Source organism: Grammomys surdaster, unplaced genomic scaffold, assembly GCF_004785775.1.
Source record: "Grammomys surdaster isolate TR1022 unplaced genomic scaffold, NIH_TR_1.0 655, whole genome shotgun sequence".
Lineage (NCBI taxonomy): Eukaryota > Metazoa > Chordata > Mammalia > Rodentia > Muridae > Grammomys > Grammomys surdaster.
In genome coordinates this window covers 303,882-318,902 of record NW_021605074.1, presented here as the reverse complement: position 1 = coordinate 318,902, position 15,021 = coordinate 303,882, and the positions used below count along the sequence as shown (strand labels likewise).

At 42.2% G+C, this 15,021-nt stretch overlaps 1 protein-coding gene across 6 annotated transcripts in view; it reads left to right on the top strand.

Annotated features, from left to right (window-relative positions):
* The window catches only part of Lims1 (LIM zinc finger domain containing 1), a 113,239-nt gene that overhangs the window by 93,595 nt on the left and 4,623 nt on the right, over nucleotides 1–15,021 (top strand). For all 6 annotated transcript variants that reach the window (XM_028782003.1, XM_028782004.1, XM_028782006.1 and 3 more), the window contains 7 exons: nucleotides 2,391–2,457; nucleotides 4,099–4,219; nucleotides 4,617–4,766; nucleotides 6,719–6,869; nucleotides 8,234–8,326; nucleotides 10,591–10,639; nucleotides 12,197–12,272. In XM_028782003.1, coding sequence (XP_028637836.1) covers nucleotides 2,391–2,457; nucleotides 4,099–4,219; nucleotides 4,617–4,766; nucleotides 6,719–6,869; nucleotides 8,234–8,326; nucleotides 10,591–10,639; nucleotides 12,197–12,272 — 707 coding nt within the window. The remainder of the gene's footprint in view (nucleotides 1–2,390; nucleotides 2,458–4,098; nucleotides 4,220–4,616; nucleotides 4,767–6,718; nucleotides 6,870–8,233; nucleotides 8,327–10,590; nucleotides 10,640–12,196; nucleotides 12,273–15,021) is intronic.

Genomic DNA, 15,021 nt, shown 5'->3' with positions numbered 1-15,021 from the left:
GAAATCCACCTGCCTCTGCCTCCCAAGTGCTGGGATTAAAGGCGTGCGCCACCACTGCCCGGCCAGACATCATTCCTTTATGACTGACTTTGCCTTGTGCACCTCTGATTAATGTCAAAAGAAAGCATCCTTTAAAAGACTTTCTGTGAATGACTTGAAAAGATGTCCAGTGTGCAAAGTACTTCTTATGCGAGCCTCATGATCTAAATTCAGATCCTCAGAGCTCACATAAAAGCTAGAATCTGGTATGCCTTGAATACTTCTAGCCCAAGATGGCTGTATCTCCAGTAGGGGCAGCAGGCGCCTACCTGCAGCTGGGAGATGTTTCCCATCTCCTCAGGCCTGGTGTGCCCTGTTCCTTATAAGGTCTGCACCCAAGGCTGAGCTGTAGTGGTTTGTGTAGGCAAGGGGAACAAAGTGGTTCACACTCCATGGTATATCATCCAATGGAAGGGCCAGCTGTCACTACACACAGGTAACTTGGAGGATTACAGTTGAAACAGTGGAAAATTTTCAGGCACGAAACAGGACTCCATCTTGCTGGGCACCTTTCCATGTTGCCCAGAGTATCCTGAAGAACCATGCCAACCAAGTGGACATCTGTGCCCTGTTACGGATGCAGCTGCCAGCACACAAATTCTAAAAGTTTGTGTGCTGCAGTGAGACTCTGCTGTAACAGTTTTATAAGTGTACTGTGTAACTCTGTCTCCAAACTGTGCCCTCCAAAGGTGTGTACATCAAGCTGGTTCTCAGCATCCATGGTGAGGCAGCTCAACAACTACCACACATATACCCACACACATATGATATGTGCTTCCTCAGACATATGCATGGTTTAAATAAACATAAATCTTTTTAAAACTGTAAACATAGTTTTCTTTCCAGAATGTTGTAATTCCTTGTGAGTTCAAGATCAATCTGGCTTACATAGAGAGTTCCAGGCCAACCATATTGAACTACATATTGAAACCCTGTCTCAAAAAAATAACTAAGGAGCTGGAGAGATGGCTCAGTGGTTAAGAGCATTAGTGGTCCTACTCATCTGCTGGACCCAGGTTTGATTCTCACAACCCACAGGACAGTTCACAGTTGTCTGTAACAACCAGTTCCACAGGATCCGATGCCCACTTCTGCCTCCATGGGCGCCAGGTATGCAGGCGGTACAGACATACATACAGGCAAAAAAAACATACACAAAAATGACTTTTATTAGATGCTAGAATATGTACTTCTTGTAAATATTTAACTTTACAGTAAAAATTTTTAAATACTGGCTGAAAATAATGCAGGAAGAGGTTTTACATATATGCAAATTATCTGAGTTGTGAGGTCGGTATCTTTCATTAAATTTATAAAGGTAAATGAGGCTGGAGAGATTAGTTAGTGGTTAAAGGCTGCTTCTGCAAAGGATCCAGACTCAATTCTGAACACCTAGATAGTAACTAACAACCATCTAGAATTCCAGTTCTAGTAGATCTGATGCTTTCTTCTGCCCCTGATGGACACCAGACACACAGTGCACAGACATGCATGCAGATAAAACACACACATAAAATAATAATAAATATTTTTATAATCCTTCAAAGTTAGAATATGTACATCAGAAATAATTAAGCAATCACAGGTGACACCAGCTGTTCACTATGCCCTCACCTTGTTTTGTGTGTGTGTGTGTGCGTGTGTGTGTGTGTGTGCGCGCGCGCGCGCATACCTATGTACCTGTACATGTGAAACTTAAGGTTATTTTCTTTGGTTGTTCTCCACTTTTATATTTTGAGATAGCGTTTCTCACTGACCCTGAAGTTCATCAGTCAGGCTAGGCTGTCTGACCAATGAGCCGTGCCCATCTGTCACTCTGCCACCTCCCCTAGACCAGGGTTACAAGAACACACATCTATGTTGATGGCTTGTTTTTTGTTTTGTTTTGTTCAGTTTTGGTTTTTAATGTTGGTTTTAGAGTACCTCTTGTGTGTACAGTTTCTTCCCTGTACTTTTATAGGGGAATATGGAAGGTCCCAAAGTGAGCTGGGCAGGTGACGCTCACCTTTAACCCCGGCACTCAGAAGGCAGAGGCAGAGGCAGAGGCAGGCAGCTGTCTATGAGTTCAAGGCCAACCTAGTCTACAGCACAAGTTCCAGGACAGCTAGGGCTACAAAATGAGGCTGTGTCTCCAAAAATAAATAAAACAAAACCTCCTTTGGTAAGGACTAGGGTAGTTGATTAGCAGAGAGCGCTTTCCAAACGCTGGCAAGGCTTTGTGTTCACCACACACAACACCATAAAACAACAGCAAAAGACACTTTTGTTTGTCTTTTCGTGAAATAATCTCATTCTGTGCTTGTTATATATATACATATGTAAACTGATGGCATTCATGGTTTTTCTTTCAGTTTGAAGGAAGGAAGTACTGTGAGCATGATTTCCAGATGCTCTTTGCTCCCTGCTGCCACCAGTGTGGTAAGTTTTACTGCTGGATATAAGTGAAAATACATTTCACACTCATATAAGTCACTATCATAGTTTTGTCTCTATTGTGATAGCATTCTGACTGAAAGCAGCTGAGGGGAGGAAAGGGCTTATGTCATCTGTGCTTCAGGTAACAGTGCATTGCTGAGGGAAGGCAGAGCCGAAGCCTGCAGCAGAAACCATGGAGAAACAGCTTGCTGGTTTGCCATCAGGCTTAGGCCCAGCTCCTTTCTATATTTCACAGTCCAGGAGCTCTTGCCCAGGGAATTGGGCCAGCCATTATAGGCTGGGCCCTCCTAGATAGCTGTCAAGACACTCCCCTACAGATGTGTCCACAGGCCATTCTGATCTGGGGAACCCCTCAACTGGACTCCCTTCTCAAGTGACTCTAGGATGCCTCAAGTTGACAGGTAAAGCTGACTAGAACAGTCATTTAACACTAGAGAGTACATTTTTTTTTCAAATAGTGCTTATAAATAAATATAAAAGACAGTTTATCTATCCTCTCTATTTTGCTATTGAACTAAAGGAATTGTGGAATCTGGAGAGAATTGATTTTTATAGACACATGGGTAAAAGTGGGCTTTCTGCACTGCTTTTCCCTCTGCCTTTGCCAACTTGCTTGTGGTCTGGCCAGGGAAGAGACAGGGAATGTTTCAGTTGACTGGATAACGATGCCTGTGTACTAGGCTCACTCATCGTAGCCACTTCAGTGGTGACTCAACTAGAACATTCCTAGGGTCGGAGAACCTGAATTCAGTGTTATAAATACTTAGTGAAGGAAGTCGGTGTCTCGAAAACACAGCAAGATGGGAAAACAGAAAATACTTTGTAGAGACTGAAGTTACAACACGCAGTGGTAGAAATGTGCTTAGCAGTCAAGGCCCTTGGTTTGATCCCCACAGAGTGAGAGGGTTGAGGAGTGTGTAGTGGGAATGAAAGGAAAGAGTGCTGTAGATTTCAGTTGTCTGTGTCGCCTGTGGACATAAACAACTAAGAGGCACTGGAAGAACTCAGGACATGGAAAGGCTTGGAAAGGAAAGCTGTGGTGTGCTGTGCTGTGCTGTGGTGTGGTGTGGTGTGGTGTGGTGTGGTGTGGTGTGGTGTGGTGTGGTGTGGTGTGGTGTGGTGTGGTGTGCTGTGGTGTGGTGTGGTGTGCTGTGATGTGCTGTGCTGTGGTGTGTGGTGTGGTGTGCTGTGCTGTGCTGTGCTGTGCTGTGCTGTGCTGTGGTATGATACAGTACAATATAGTCAGTGTTAAAATGTGGCTATAAAGTAAAAAATGAGGATCCAGATGAGAGAAAGATCATTTGTCTGTCCTCTTACTCCAACAGACATGGTGTAAAAGGCCTTCTTTTAAATTAGGTTGGTAATCGGGCCTGTAATCCCAGATTCATGGGAAGCCGTGGCAGGAGGACCTCAAGTTTAAGGGCTCACTTGAGGCCCTATGTCAAAAATTAAAAGGGAAAAAATTGCGAGGTATGGAGATGTGATATCTTAAAGACAACTTAGGGGTAAGGCAGTAGCTTATTATTGGAGGACCACTAGAGTCAATCCCTCCATAAACACTTTCCCTTTTATTTATAGCAAGTAAGACACCTCACCACATTCTTTGTGCTTTACTTTCCTTAGGTGAGTTCATCATTGGCCGGGTTATCAAAGCCATGAACAACAGCTGGCACCCTGAGTGCTTCCGATGTGACCTCTGCCAGGAAGTGCTGGCAGACATAGGGTTTGTCAAGAATGCTGGCAGGTAGGAGTTTGCCATCCTTGTTGGATGTGGGGAGACAAAAGGACTGTTCAAGCCTCGTGTATTTTTTTCTGTAGAGAATGAGGTACTGCTCTAGGGTATGGGAACTCAGACTTACTCAGTACCCTGAGAAATGACCCCAGAGCTTGGTCACAGGGTCTGTTACTACATGCCTCCTGTTCTGCTGGGAGTGCTGGGCAGTGAGGAAGTCTATGTGCATCATGGATTATTAGTGGAAGGGAGAGATTGTTCCCGTACTTTGATTCTGGTCTACTAATAGCACAGGAGATAGTTTTCTAAAAGATGGTTTCTTTAATTTATAGTCAGAGATATGAGAAGTATATTTCTGATGATTAAAAAGAACTTAAGATTTTTAAATTCCATTTTTGGTCCTTTATAGACACCTATGTCGCCCATGTCATAATCGTGAAAAGGCCAGAGGCCTCGGAAAATACATCTGCCAGAAATGCCATGCCATCATTGATGAACAGCCTCTGATCTTCAAGAATGACCCTTACCACCCAGACCACTTCAACTGTGCCAACTGCGGGTATCACAGTATCCCTGACATTGTTCAAAACAGTACAGTTAAAGTGAAGGAGCAAACCAACTTCTTCTCTGCAAGCTTTTATCTTATCTTGTTTTATTTTATTTTGCATGTGTGCATGTACACACGTGCATGTACTGTGTGCACCTAGGATCTTAATGCAGGCTAAGCAAATGGTCTGCCATGGAATTAAACCCTTAATTCTCCAACTTTTATTGTTAGACCTGTGAAAGAACCAAGAGCATTATATACTGGCTCTACTAATGATCTGTGTTAGCTGGTTATTCAGTGTTCAATGAGTGAGTTTATTAAGTAGGTAGTAAGCAAAGTAAAAGAACGATTAGCAGACAGAACATAAGAAGCAACATGCAGACAGCTGAACATCACCAAATCAGGTGCCTACAACATCCGGCAGAACTGAGTAAGGCAGCCCAGCTGAGTGAGCATGGAGAAGTAGCATCATCAGGTTAGGCACTCCCAGCATCCAGCAGAAATGGCTAGAGACACTCTGCTGAAAGCCGTCGTCCTTGGGTTATTTTCTATGTGTATTGGTGTTTTGCTTGTATGCAGTATATGCACTACATGCGTGCCTCATGGCCATTAGATACCCTGGAACTAGAGTTAAAAATGATTGTCAGCCATCATGTGAATGCTGAAATTGAACCCAGGGCTTCTCCACGGGCAGCCAGTATTCTGAACCACTGAGCCATCTCTCCAGTTCTCATGTTAAGTTCTTGATTGAGAAATCTCTAGTCAGAGCAGAATGATCTCTCCATGGCTGAGCTCCTAGCTTCCCAGTCCCTCCACAGGCCTGCTTATACCAGTGACTGAACAATGGGAACCTCTGCTGGAAATGGTTCCCCTCCTAGCTGTTCTGAAAGGCTCAGTTCTTTTAAAAGCTGTAGTTGTTTGCTGTCCTTCCTCCCTTCTGTAGCAGTAGAGGGCCAGCCTGCCCCCAGAACAGGGAGTCTTGAAGGACACTTGAAGTAAATATGCTGGATTCTGGGATTTGGAGAAGTGGCTCAATAGTTAAGAGCATTGGCTATTCTTCTAGGGAACCCAGGCTCAATTCCTAGCACCCACATGGCAAAATAAACCCTCTGTAACACCAGTTCCAGGGCATCTAATGCTCTCTTTGAGCCTTTACATGTATGCACCAGGCACACATGGAGTGCACAGACATTCATACAAAGTACTGACAATTTGCCAATATAACTTATTTTTTCTTATTATTTTTTGTCTTAACAGTTTTAATAGTCTTTGACAGTTTCATGTGTATATAACATGTTTTAGTTAAAATCACTCTCATTCTCTTCTCTTATCCTTGTTCTTATAGTCCACTGAGTTTAACTAGGGTTGCTTGCAAGTATGTGGCAGTGGAGTTACTTCCTGCATCATGGACACCTTACCAATGGCTACACCCCTGAAGAATAATGACTCCTCTTCTACCAGCAGCCACTAACTACCAATAGCTTCTCAGCTCATGTGCCCTGAACTCAGTATAATTTGTATTTTTATAATAATAAACAACTGTCTACAGATGATAGGCTGTCCACAGATTCACACTCCTCTGTCCTCAGCCTCCCAAGTGTTGGGATTATGGACGTGGACCATTCCTGGACCCAGCACTGGGAGTTTTAAGGAAGACAGATGGACTGAGATATAATAATGTTATCATAAGACAACGATGATAAACATGACTGAAGTGGCATGTGGCTGACCTTTCCTGTGTCTCACCATTAATACAAGATACTAGTAACAATCTGAAACCCAGCCAAGTCTCTTAATTCACGATTCTCAGATCACCTTTAATGAGGGGAAAATAGAAATTATCAGGGATTGTTATAATTATATCTTTTAAAGTCTTGTAAAAAAAATAAACATCCTGCTACCTCTGTTGGGTACCCATTCAGTAGTTGTACAATAGTATTCAGTGTAATGTCTTTGGTGGACAGGAAGGAGCTAACGGCTGATGCTCGGGAGCTGAAAGGGGAGCTATACTGTCTGCCATGTCATGATAAGATGGGGGTCCCTATTTGTGGCGCCTGCCGGAGGCCCATTGAAGGGCGAGTAGTGAATGCCATGGGCAAGCAATGGCATGTGGAGGTGAGTACAGCCTGCCCCAGGGGAGCCAGTGCTTTCACTCTCCATGCCTCAGGTGTGCTAGCAAGATAACAGTCTAAGGATGAAGTGTGGACATCTTAAGCAACAGTTGACTTTTGTCCTAGTTTATCACTGTGACCAAAACCAAACAAAAAAACCTGACCAAACTAAGTGTGGGGCACACTCCTTTAATCCTGGTACTAGGGAGGCAGAACCAGGAGGATCTCTGTAAGTTCAGGGGTAGCCTGGTCTACACAGTAAGTTCTAGGACAGCTACAACTGACTATAAAGAGAAACTCAGACTCAAAAACAAAACAAACAACAGCTATCTAAAAGCAACTTGGGAAAAGAAAGGGTTTATTATGGATTACAAGTTATTGTCCATTGTGGCGTGAGGCCAAGGTAAGAACTAGAGCAGAGATGAAGGAGAGATGCTGATTATTGGTTTGCTTCCAGGCTATTGTCAGCTACCTTTCTTACACAGCCCAGGCTCACCTGCCCAGGAATGGCACAGTGGGCTGGGCCCTCCCACATCAATTAGCAAGCAAGAAAATAGCCCACAGACATGCCCACAGGCTAGTTTTATAGAGGCAACTCCTAGTCTCAATTATAAATACTGCTGGGTGCCCATCTCCTCTCTCAGATGTCTTATCTGATGGGCTAGTTTTTTGTTTTGTTTTTCAAAGGTTATTTTATTGTATGCATATGAATGTTTTCCCTGCATATGTGTGCCTGGTAAGACAAGGGCATCAGATCCCCTGTAACTGCAGTTATGGATAGTCATAAGTTACATGCTGGTGCTGGAACCAAACCCAGATCCTACTCCAGAGGAGGGGCCCTTCTAACTGCTGAGTAGTTATCTTTGGTTTTGGTTTTGGTTTTTTGTGAGAGTTTCGTTGTATAACCCTGGCTGTCCTGAAACTGGCCCTGTAGACTAAACTGGCTATGAACTCACAGAAATCTACCTGTCTCTGCCTCCCTAGTGCTGAGATTAAAGGCATGTGTCATCATGTACTGTTGCTGAACAATTATTTTAAGGTAACCCATTAGAGCCTCATCTACATCAGAATTGAGACCATAAAAGTATCTGGACTTGCTGGGTGTGATGGAACACACCTTTAATCCCAGCAGCCAGGAGGCAGAGGCAGGCAGATCTCTGTAAATTACGGACCTGCCTGGTCTATACAGCAAGTTTTAGGACAGCCAGATCTATAAGGTCTATATAGTGAGGCACTGTCACCAAAAAAAGGGCGTGGAAATCTGGTTATTAATTACTATCCTTTCTAAGAATTGATTAACTTTGAGGTTACTTTGTTAGATAAATCAAATTACAGTATCTCAAAAATAATCTGTTCAATTTTTTTCAGCATTTTGTTTGTGCCAAATGTGAAAAACCATTTCTTGGACATCGCCATTATGAGAGGAAGGGCTTGGCCTATTGCGAAACTCACTATAATCAGGTAATGATTCTACTAACTAGATATGTGACAGATAAAAGTGAAAATTCATCAGTGTTTCAGCTGTAAAGAAAGCTCTTGGAAAATGTGCATTGGTCTACAGAGATGTATTTTAAATCTTTGAGTCTCAGGATATTCACAAAATAATGTACAAACAATATCTGTCTAACTACCTTTACCTGTAGTCTCCCTTTGCCTCCTCTGGGTGCATTTGATTTTACTATATATAAAGATTAACACATATATCTTTTATGTACATATATGTACATTTAAATGTCCATAGTTTTTTGTTGTTTTGAGATTTTATTTTTAATTTTTTAATGTATGAGTGTTTGCCCGGATGTATGTCTGTGAACCGCATGTGTGCAGTGCCCTATAGGGGCAAGAAGAGGGCATTGGATCCCCTGGGATTGAAGTTAAAGGTGTTTGTGAACTGCCATGTGGATACTGGGGATTGAACGTGGGTCCTCTGGAAGAGCAGCCATTGCTCTTAACCACTGAGCCACCTCTGCAGCCCTTGTATAGTTTTTTGGTTGGTGTTTGTTTGTTTGTTGGGTTTTTGTTTTGTTTTGTTTTGTTTTGGGTTTGGTTTTTTGCAAGGCGAGGGCTTGTTTTTTTTGTTGTTTGGTTTGGTTTTTTGGGTTGGTGGGTGGGTGTGTGGTTGATTGGTTGGTTTTTGGTTTTTCAAGATAGGATGTCTCAGAATAGTCCTGTCTTGGAACTAGATCTGCAGGCCATGCTGGCCTCAAACTTAGCCTGCCTCTGCCTCCCAAGTGCTGCAATTAAGACATGTGCTATTTCCGCCCAGCTTGTGCATAGGTTTTTTTTTTAATCTTTTTAGCTCTTTAAAAATTTTGTGGGCTGGAGAGATGGCTCAGCGGTTAAGAGCACTGACTGCTCTTCCAGAGGTCCTGAGTTCAAATCCCAGCAACCACATGGTGGCTCACAACCATCCGTAATGAGATTGGATGTCCTATTCTGGTGTGTCTGAAGACAGCGACAGTGTACTCATAAATAAAATAAATAAATAAATCTTTTAAAAAAATTTTATATAATATGTTTTGATCATATTCAATCCTACCTCCTCTAACTCTTCCCAGATTTACCCTACCTTCCTATACCCTGCCTTCTTAGAACCCCCAGTTTCATGTTTTTTGTTTTTTTAAGTAACTCATCCACTCCACTTTGTGCTCCCATTTACATCTGTGTGTGGGGCTATACACTGGAGAGTGGTCAACTTACCAGGAGCTACACGCCTAAGGACAGCTGACTCTCCTTCCTCCAGCCCTCAGGTGTCCCGATATAGTTCCTCACTTAGGACTTTTAACCATAAGCATCTGATGCAGTTGTGTTCCTTTACCCCAAATGTTTCAGTGTATATTTCCCTAGAATACAGAACTCTCTTCTGTATCACAGTTATCAGTATTGGTGTAGTAATTTCATTTATTCTAGTTTTATCATTTAGGCATTTACTTATCTATCTAGAGACAAGGTTTCTCTGCAGCAGCTTCCCAAGTTCTGGGATGTACTACCACCCAGCCCAATAATGTTAGTATAGTACTTGTTTTTTTCCTGCTCTAAGATGAGTGTCAGTATTGTTATATTTCTTTAGCCTCCTCAAGTACGGAACATGTTCAGTCTCCTTGGTATATCCTTTTCCCTTGGGCTCTTCTGTTGTTTCTCCACCATTATTTTGAGGTTGTGCGTTCTTGGCTAGAACACTGAACAGAGAGTGGTATGTCTTCCTCAGGGCCTGTCCTCTGTGTTCATTGCTGTCCTGCTGGTGCCTACCTAGGCTTGGTGGTGGCTATGTCTGCACTGGGAGTTACTGCCCCCATATCCAATAAACAACCCGTGAACAGTCACTTTCTGACTACATAAATGTCCTCCTCATCACTTTCTCCTTCCATTTAGTAACATGCAACAATGCTGCCTGCTCTGGGTGGGAATGAGAGTTCCCCAGTGTAGGCTCGCCCTGCTCAGTTGCCCTGAGCGCTCTGCTTGGACAGCCGCCATCCTCCCTTCCTGGGCATAGGCTTCTTTTGTATGTTTTCTTATTTTGGTGCTCAAATTGTCACAGGAAAGATATGTTTAAGTGAAGAAAACTGACAGACTTTCATTGTAACTAATCAATTACTAATTTTCTTTAGGAAGAAAAAAATTTTTTAGTGGTAAACAGAATGGAAATCATATAAATATTTATTGTTAAAAACCTAATTCTAACCCAGCTTGAGCCTTCACCACTTGTTTCTTGTCTTCATTCTCAGCTATTTGGTGATGTTTGTTTCCATTGCAACCGTGTCATAGAAGGTGACGGTATGTATCTTGGGTGGATGGGACCACTTTGTCATAAAAACAATGGTGTGAAAATGGAAAGAAGCTAATTGCTCCTGTGGTTTGTAGTGTGGGCATTGTCAGTTGCTTTCCTCTCGGCATGCTTCCCAGAACTCTACAGCATCGAGATGGGCTACCAAGGCAGCAGAGCTGCTGTAAGCTCTACAGGGTTGCTAGGACTTACTGTGTAGGCAAACCAGGCAGGACAGATTGGCTGTAACACAGAGGAAGCAGCTGTGTTGGCTCATGGTCACAAACCAGTCCAGCCAGAAATTTCCTGACAAAGTTCTAAACAACTGTGTTTGCTGCATGCTTTCTGGTTCTCAGCAGACATCACCTAATCAGGAAATAAAAGGTTAGTTCAGGACCATCGTTAGTGCACTGTAGTCAGTTTAACTCCTCCCTGCAGGAGACACTGTAAAGGACAAAGGAAGTTATGTGCTTAATGTCAACTTCGAAAGAAACACCTCTTTAAGTCAGATAAATTAAAATCGGGAGTTTAAATTTTTTTTTTGAAATGCATATTGCTTCAGGGGTCTTCAAGCCTTGTTAGAAAAGCTCATCTGAGCAACGAGAGACAGACAAGTTGTCTACTGTCCCACGCTGCTGAGAGGGAATAGTATTTTAGTGTCTCTAATTTGTAAATAAAGAAAAATTAAAAGTTAAAAGGACAAAAAAGGTCTAGAGAGAGCTCAGAGGATAAATGCTTGCATAATGAGGACCAGAGTTCTAGCCTTAGCACCATGGAAATGCTGTTAACACGGTGCCACCTGCCTCTAGTTCCTGTGTTTGGAAGGTAGAAAGAGGCTTCCCCAGAGCAAGCCGCCAACCACACTTAATGTATTGGCTAGCTCTGAGTTCAACTGGGAGACCTTTCCTCCATTAATAAGATGGAGAGTGATCCAAGAAAACTCCATGCCAGCCTCTGACTTCTCTTCATATATACACACATGCATGTGCACCCACACATGCACACATGCACAAAGACATGCAAAAAAAAAAATGAAAGAAAAAGAAATAGTCTCGCTTAAGTTGAAACCTACCTTTCTAATAATGTGAAAAAAGCCAGGCATTCAGGAGACAGACACAAGGGATCTCTATGAGTTTAGGGCCAGCCTGGTCTATACATAATGAGTTCCAGGCCAGCCAAAAGCTTCATTGTAAGACCCTGCCTCCAAAAACAAACAACCAAGTGAAAAAATAGCCATAATAAAAAGTGAATTGGTTAGAATCACACAAATAGCATCGAGCTTTTGGGCTCTCGTTTTACAAGGGGAAAAAACCCTTCCTAACAGCATGATGATGCACATGCGTAATTCCAGAGTCAATGAGGCTAAAGCAGGAAGACCAGGAGTTCAGTCCACCCTGGGCTACACATTACGACTCTGTCTCAAAAGGAAAGGAACCTCTCACGAAAGAAAGCTTGAGCCCCTTCTCTAGGTGCCTGGGGAACAGCCATCTTGGTTTTTCAGGGTTTGAAACTGAAGCCCCTCTTCCACAGTGAAATGCTCCCATGTGATCAGATCTCTTTCCCCACAGTGGTCTCTGCCCTCAACAAGGCCTGGTGTGTGAGCTGCTTTGCCTGTTCCACCTGCAATACCAAACTGACACTCAAGTAAGTACTTGGTCTAGTCCATTGTCATTACTAAAGCCAAAAGGTTTTAGATGCCATTTAGAATCTAAAAGAGGGAAGTGATTGATTCCTGTCTCGTTTTTCTCTTGAGTCCTTCTGAAAGTAACTGTTCTTCTTTAATTGTTCCTGTTCTATCCCTTCTTTGTTCTACTCAAAGGGATAAGTTTGTTGAAATTGATCTAAAGCCAGTCTGCAAATACTGTTATGAGAAAATGCCAGAAGAGTTTAAGAGGCGACTTGCCAAACGGGAGAGAGAAGCAAAGGATAAGGACAAGCAGAGAAAGAGAAAGCCAGTGTGTCTGTAAACGTTCTGTTCCCTCCACACCATTCTCATTGCTTCTCTGTGGTTAGTCTCTTAGGATGCCTTTCTTTTCTGCTTGACTTTTTGTCGTTCTTTCTCTTTAATGCATGTTTTTGTGGCCATCAGAGGTTGAAGTCTTGTCCTGTGTAGACTTGGCTCTTTTGCCTTTCACAAGTCTAAAGCTTAATGAGATCCATCCTTACCAAAGGCTTGTATGCACATACCTGCCTCGGCTCAGCTTGTCTGTCACAGTCTGACAAAGAGACACCTTTTCTCTACATCCTTTAAATGGTAGTGGGAACAGTTTTAAAGTGTTTTTATGGCTATTAACTGCTGCTAGTCTTTGGTTTCTTTGCCTAAAGTCATTTAACTGAGGGAGTGTGTGTTGGATGTTATTAGAACCACATGTGTTCTCAGTGCCAAGTGCTCTTAGCATGTCCTGTATCTGAGCAAAGCCATCTAGATCACATAGCAAACCTGTCCCCTGCAGTGCTTGTGCATGCTTACTCCCTGCTGCTTGTGAATTCTTTTCCTTTAGTTTCCAGACTCTTACTCTTGTTTTGTAGAGGATATACTTCAGTCTTGAACATTCTGTTGAATTACTGATATGATTATTTCATCTTTTTCCTCATGTTGTTTTGAACTCTAAATTTTGTTTAATTTTCTTATTTCTTTTTGTTGAAGAATTAAAAGGCAAATATAAACTTCAAACAAGAGAACTAGTTTCTCTAACACAGGAATCATATATTTTAAGCTTTTGCCACCAAAAATAGCTTTTGTTCTAAGACAACATTGGGAAAATATTTAGTTTAGTTATAGCTACAGAATACATGTGGTTCTAAAAACATTTCAACACCCAGAATTCTTCAGTTAAATGATTTTTTAGGCAAAGAAACCAAAGACCAGCAACAGCTGATAGATGTAAAAGTACTTTAACTGTTCCTACTACTATTTGAAGATCGCAGAGAAAAGGTGTCTAGGCCACACTGACGGAAAAGCTGAGCTGAACCTGCACGTGAGACAGGCCTGTTCGTGCAAGCCTCTTACCATCATGTAAACCAAACTGCCCTCAAGTATTTGATTTGCCAATTGGCAACATGTACCATTTCAATCAGCATTAGCTTCTTTGTACAAAAAAACAAAGGGAAGCCAAGCTCATTCATGTCGTATAAAAAGTATTTGTAAATAAGTGGGTAGGAATTATTCTTGTTATTAACATCGTTCTTTAAAATCACCTCAATGCTGGATGTGATAGAATACACTTTGAATCTAGCACTCAGGAAGCAGAGGCAGGCAGATCTCTATGAGTTTACGGCCAGACTGGTCTATGTAGAAAGTTCTAGGCTAGCCAGAGCTACATAGTAAGAAGCTGTCTCAAAAAGAAACAAGAAAAAGAAACAAAATGACCTCCAAACAGTTATTGTTATCCATAACAGTGTATCACTAGGCTTGTTCTACAAAGGCTTTTAAGTATAACTTCACAGCAAATGGACAGGTTATAGAGTTATATACTTACAGAGCTTGGGATTCAGCAGTATTAAGCTCCTGCAGTTAGCTGCTCTGAGTACATTAGAGACAGAGACCACCACCTCAGAGTTGTTTTCTCCAGAGCTATTTATAAGTGAGTTGATACTATGTGTTCTTCTAGCTTTAAAAGAGGAATTATGTTCTTAAAGAATACTTAAGGGTTGTAAATTTGGAAACAAAGGAAAATCATTTGTACAGGGAAAGATGAAATCGTATACTTGCCTAATTTAAAATAGGAAATACATAGTAAAATCCTTTTACCTTAAAAAAAAATTTGTTACTCACATTATAAAAACTATTTCTTTGTACGGCATGGTGGCTTTAATCCCAGCACTCAGGAGGCAGAGGCAAGAGTATCTCTGTTAGTTCAAGGCAGCCTGGTCTACAAAGCGAGTTCAGGACAGCCAGAGCTACACAAAGAAACCCTGCCCACCCCAAAAAAAAGAACAGTTTTTCTTTGCTTTAAATAAATATGTTTGAATAAATTTATTGGTGACAGGCATAGTGGTTCACACTTAAAATCCCAGCACTGGGTAGACTGGGAAAGAAAAATCCCCATGAGTTCTAGGCCAGCTAGATTCCAAAGTAAGACTGTCTCAACAAACCAGGAGGTAAGAGGCACTGAGAAGAAAGCATTGCCTGATGCTTTAAAGTTTGATTGACTTTATTAGGGATGAAGAGAAGGCCCAGTAGTTAAGAGTGAAGAGAAGGCCCAGTGATTAAGAGTGAAGAGAAGGCCCAGTGGTTAAGAGTGAAGAGAAGGCCCAGTGGTTAAGAGTGAAGAGAAGGCCAGTGGTTAAGAGTGAAGAGAAGGTCAGTGGTTAAGAGTGAAGAGAAGGCCAGTGGTTAAGAGTGAAGAGTGAAGAGAAGGCCCAGTGGTTAAGAGTGAAGAGAAGGCCCAGA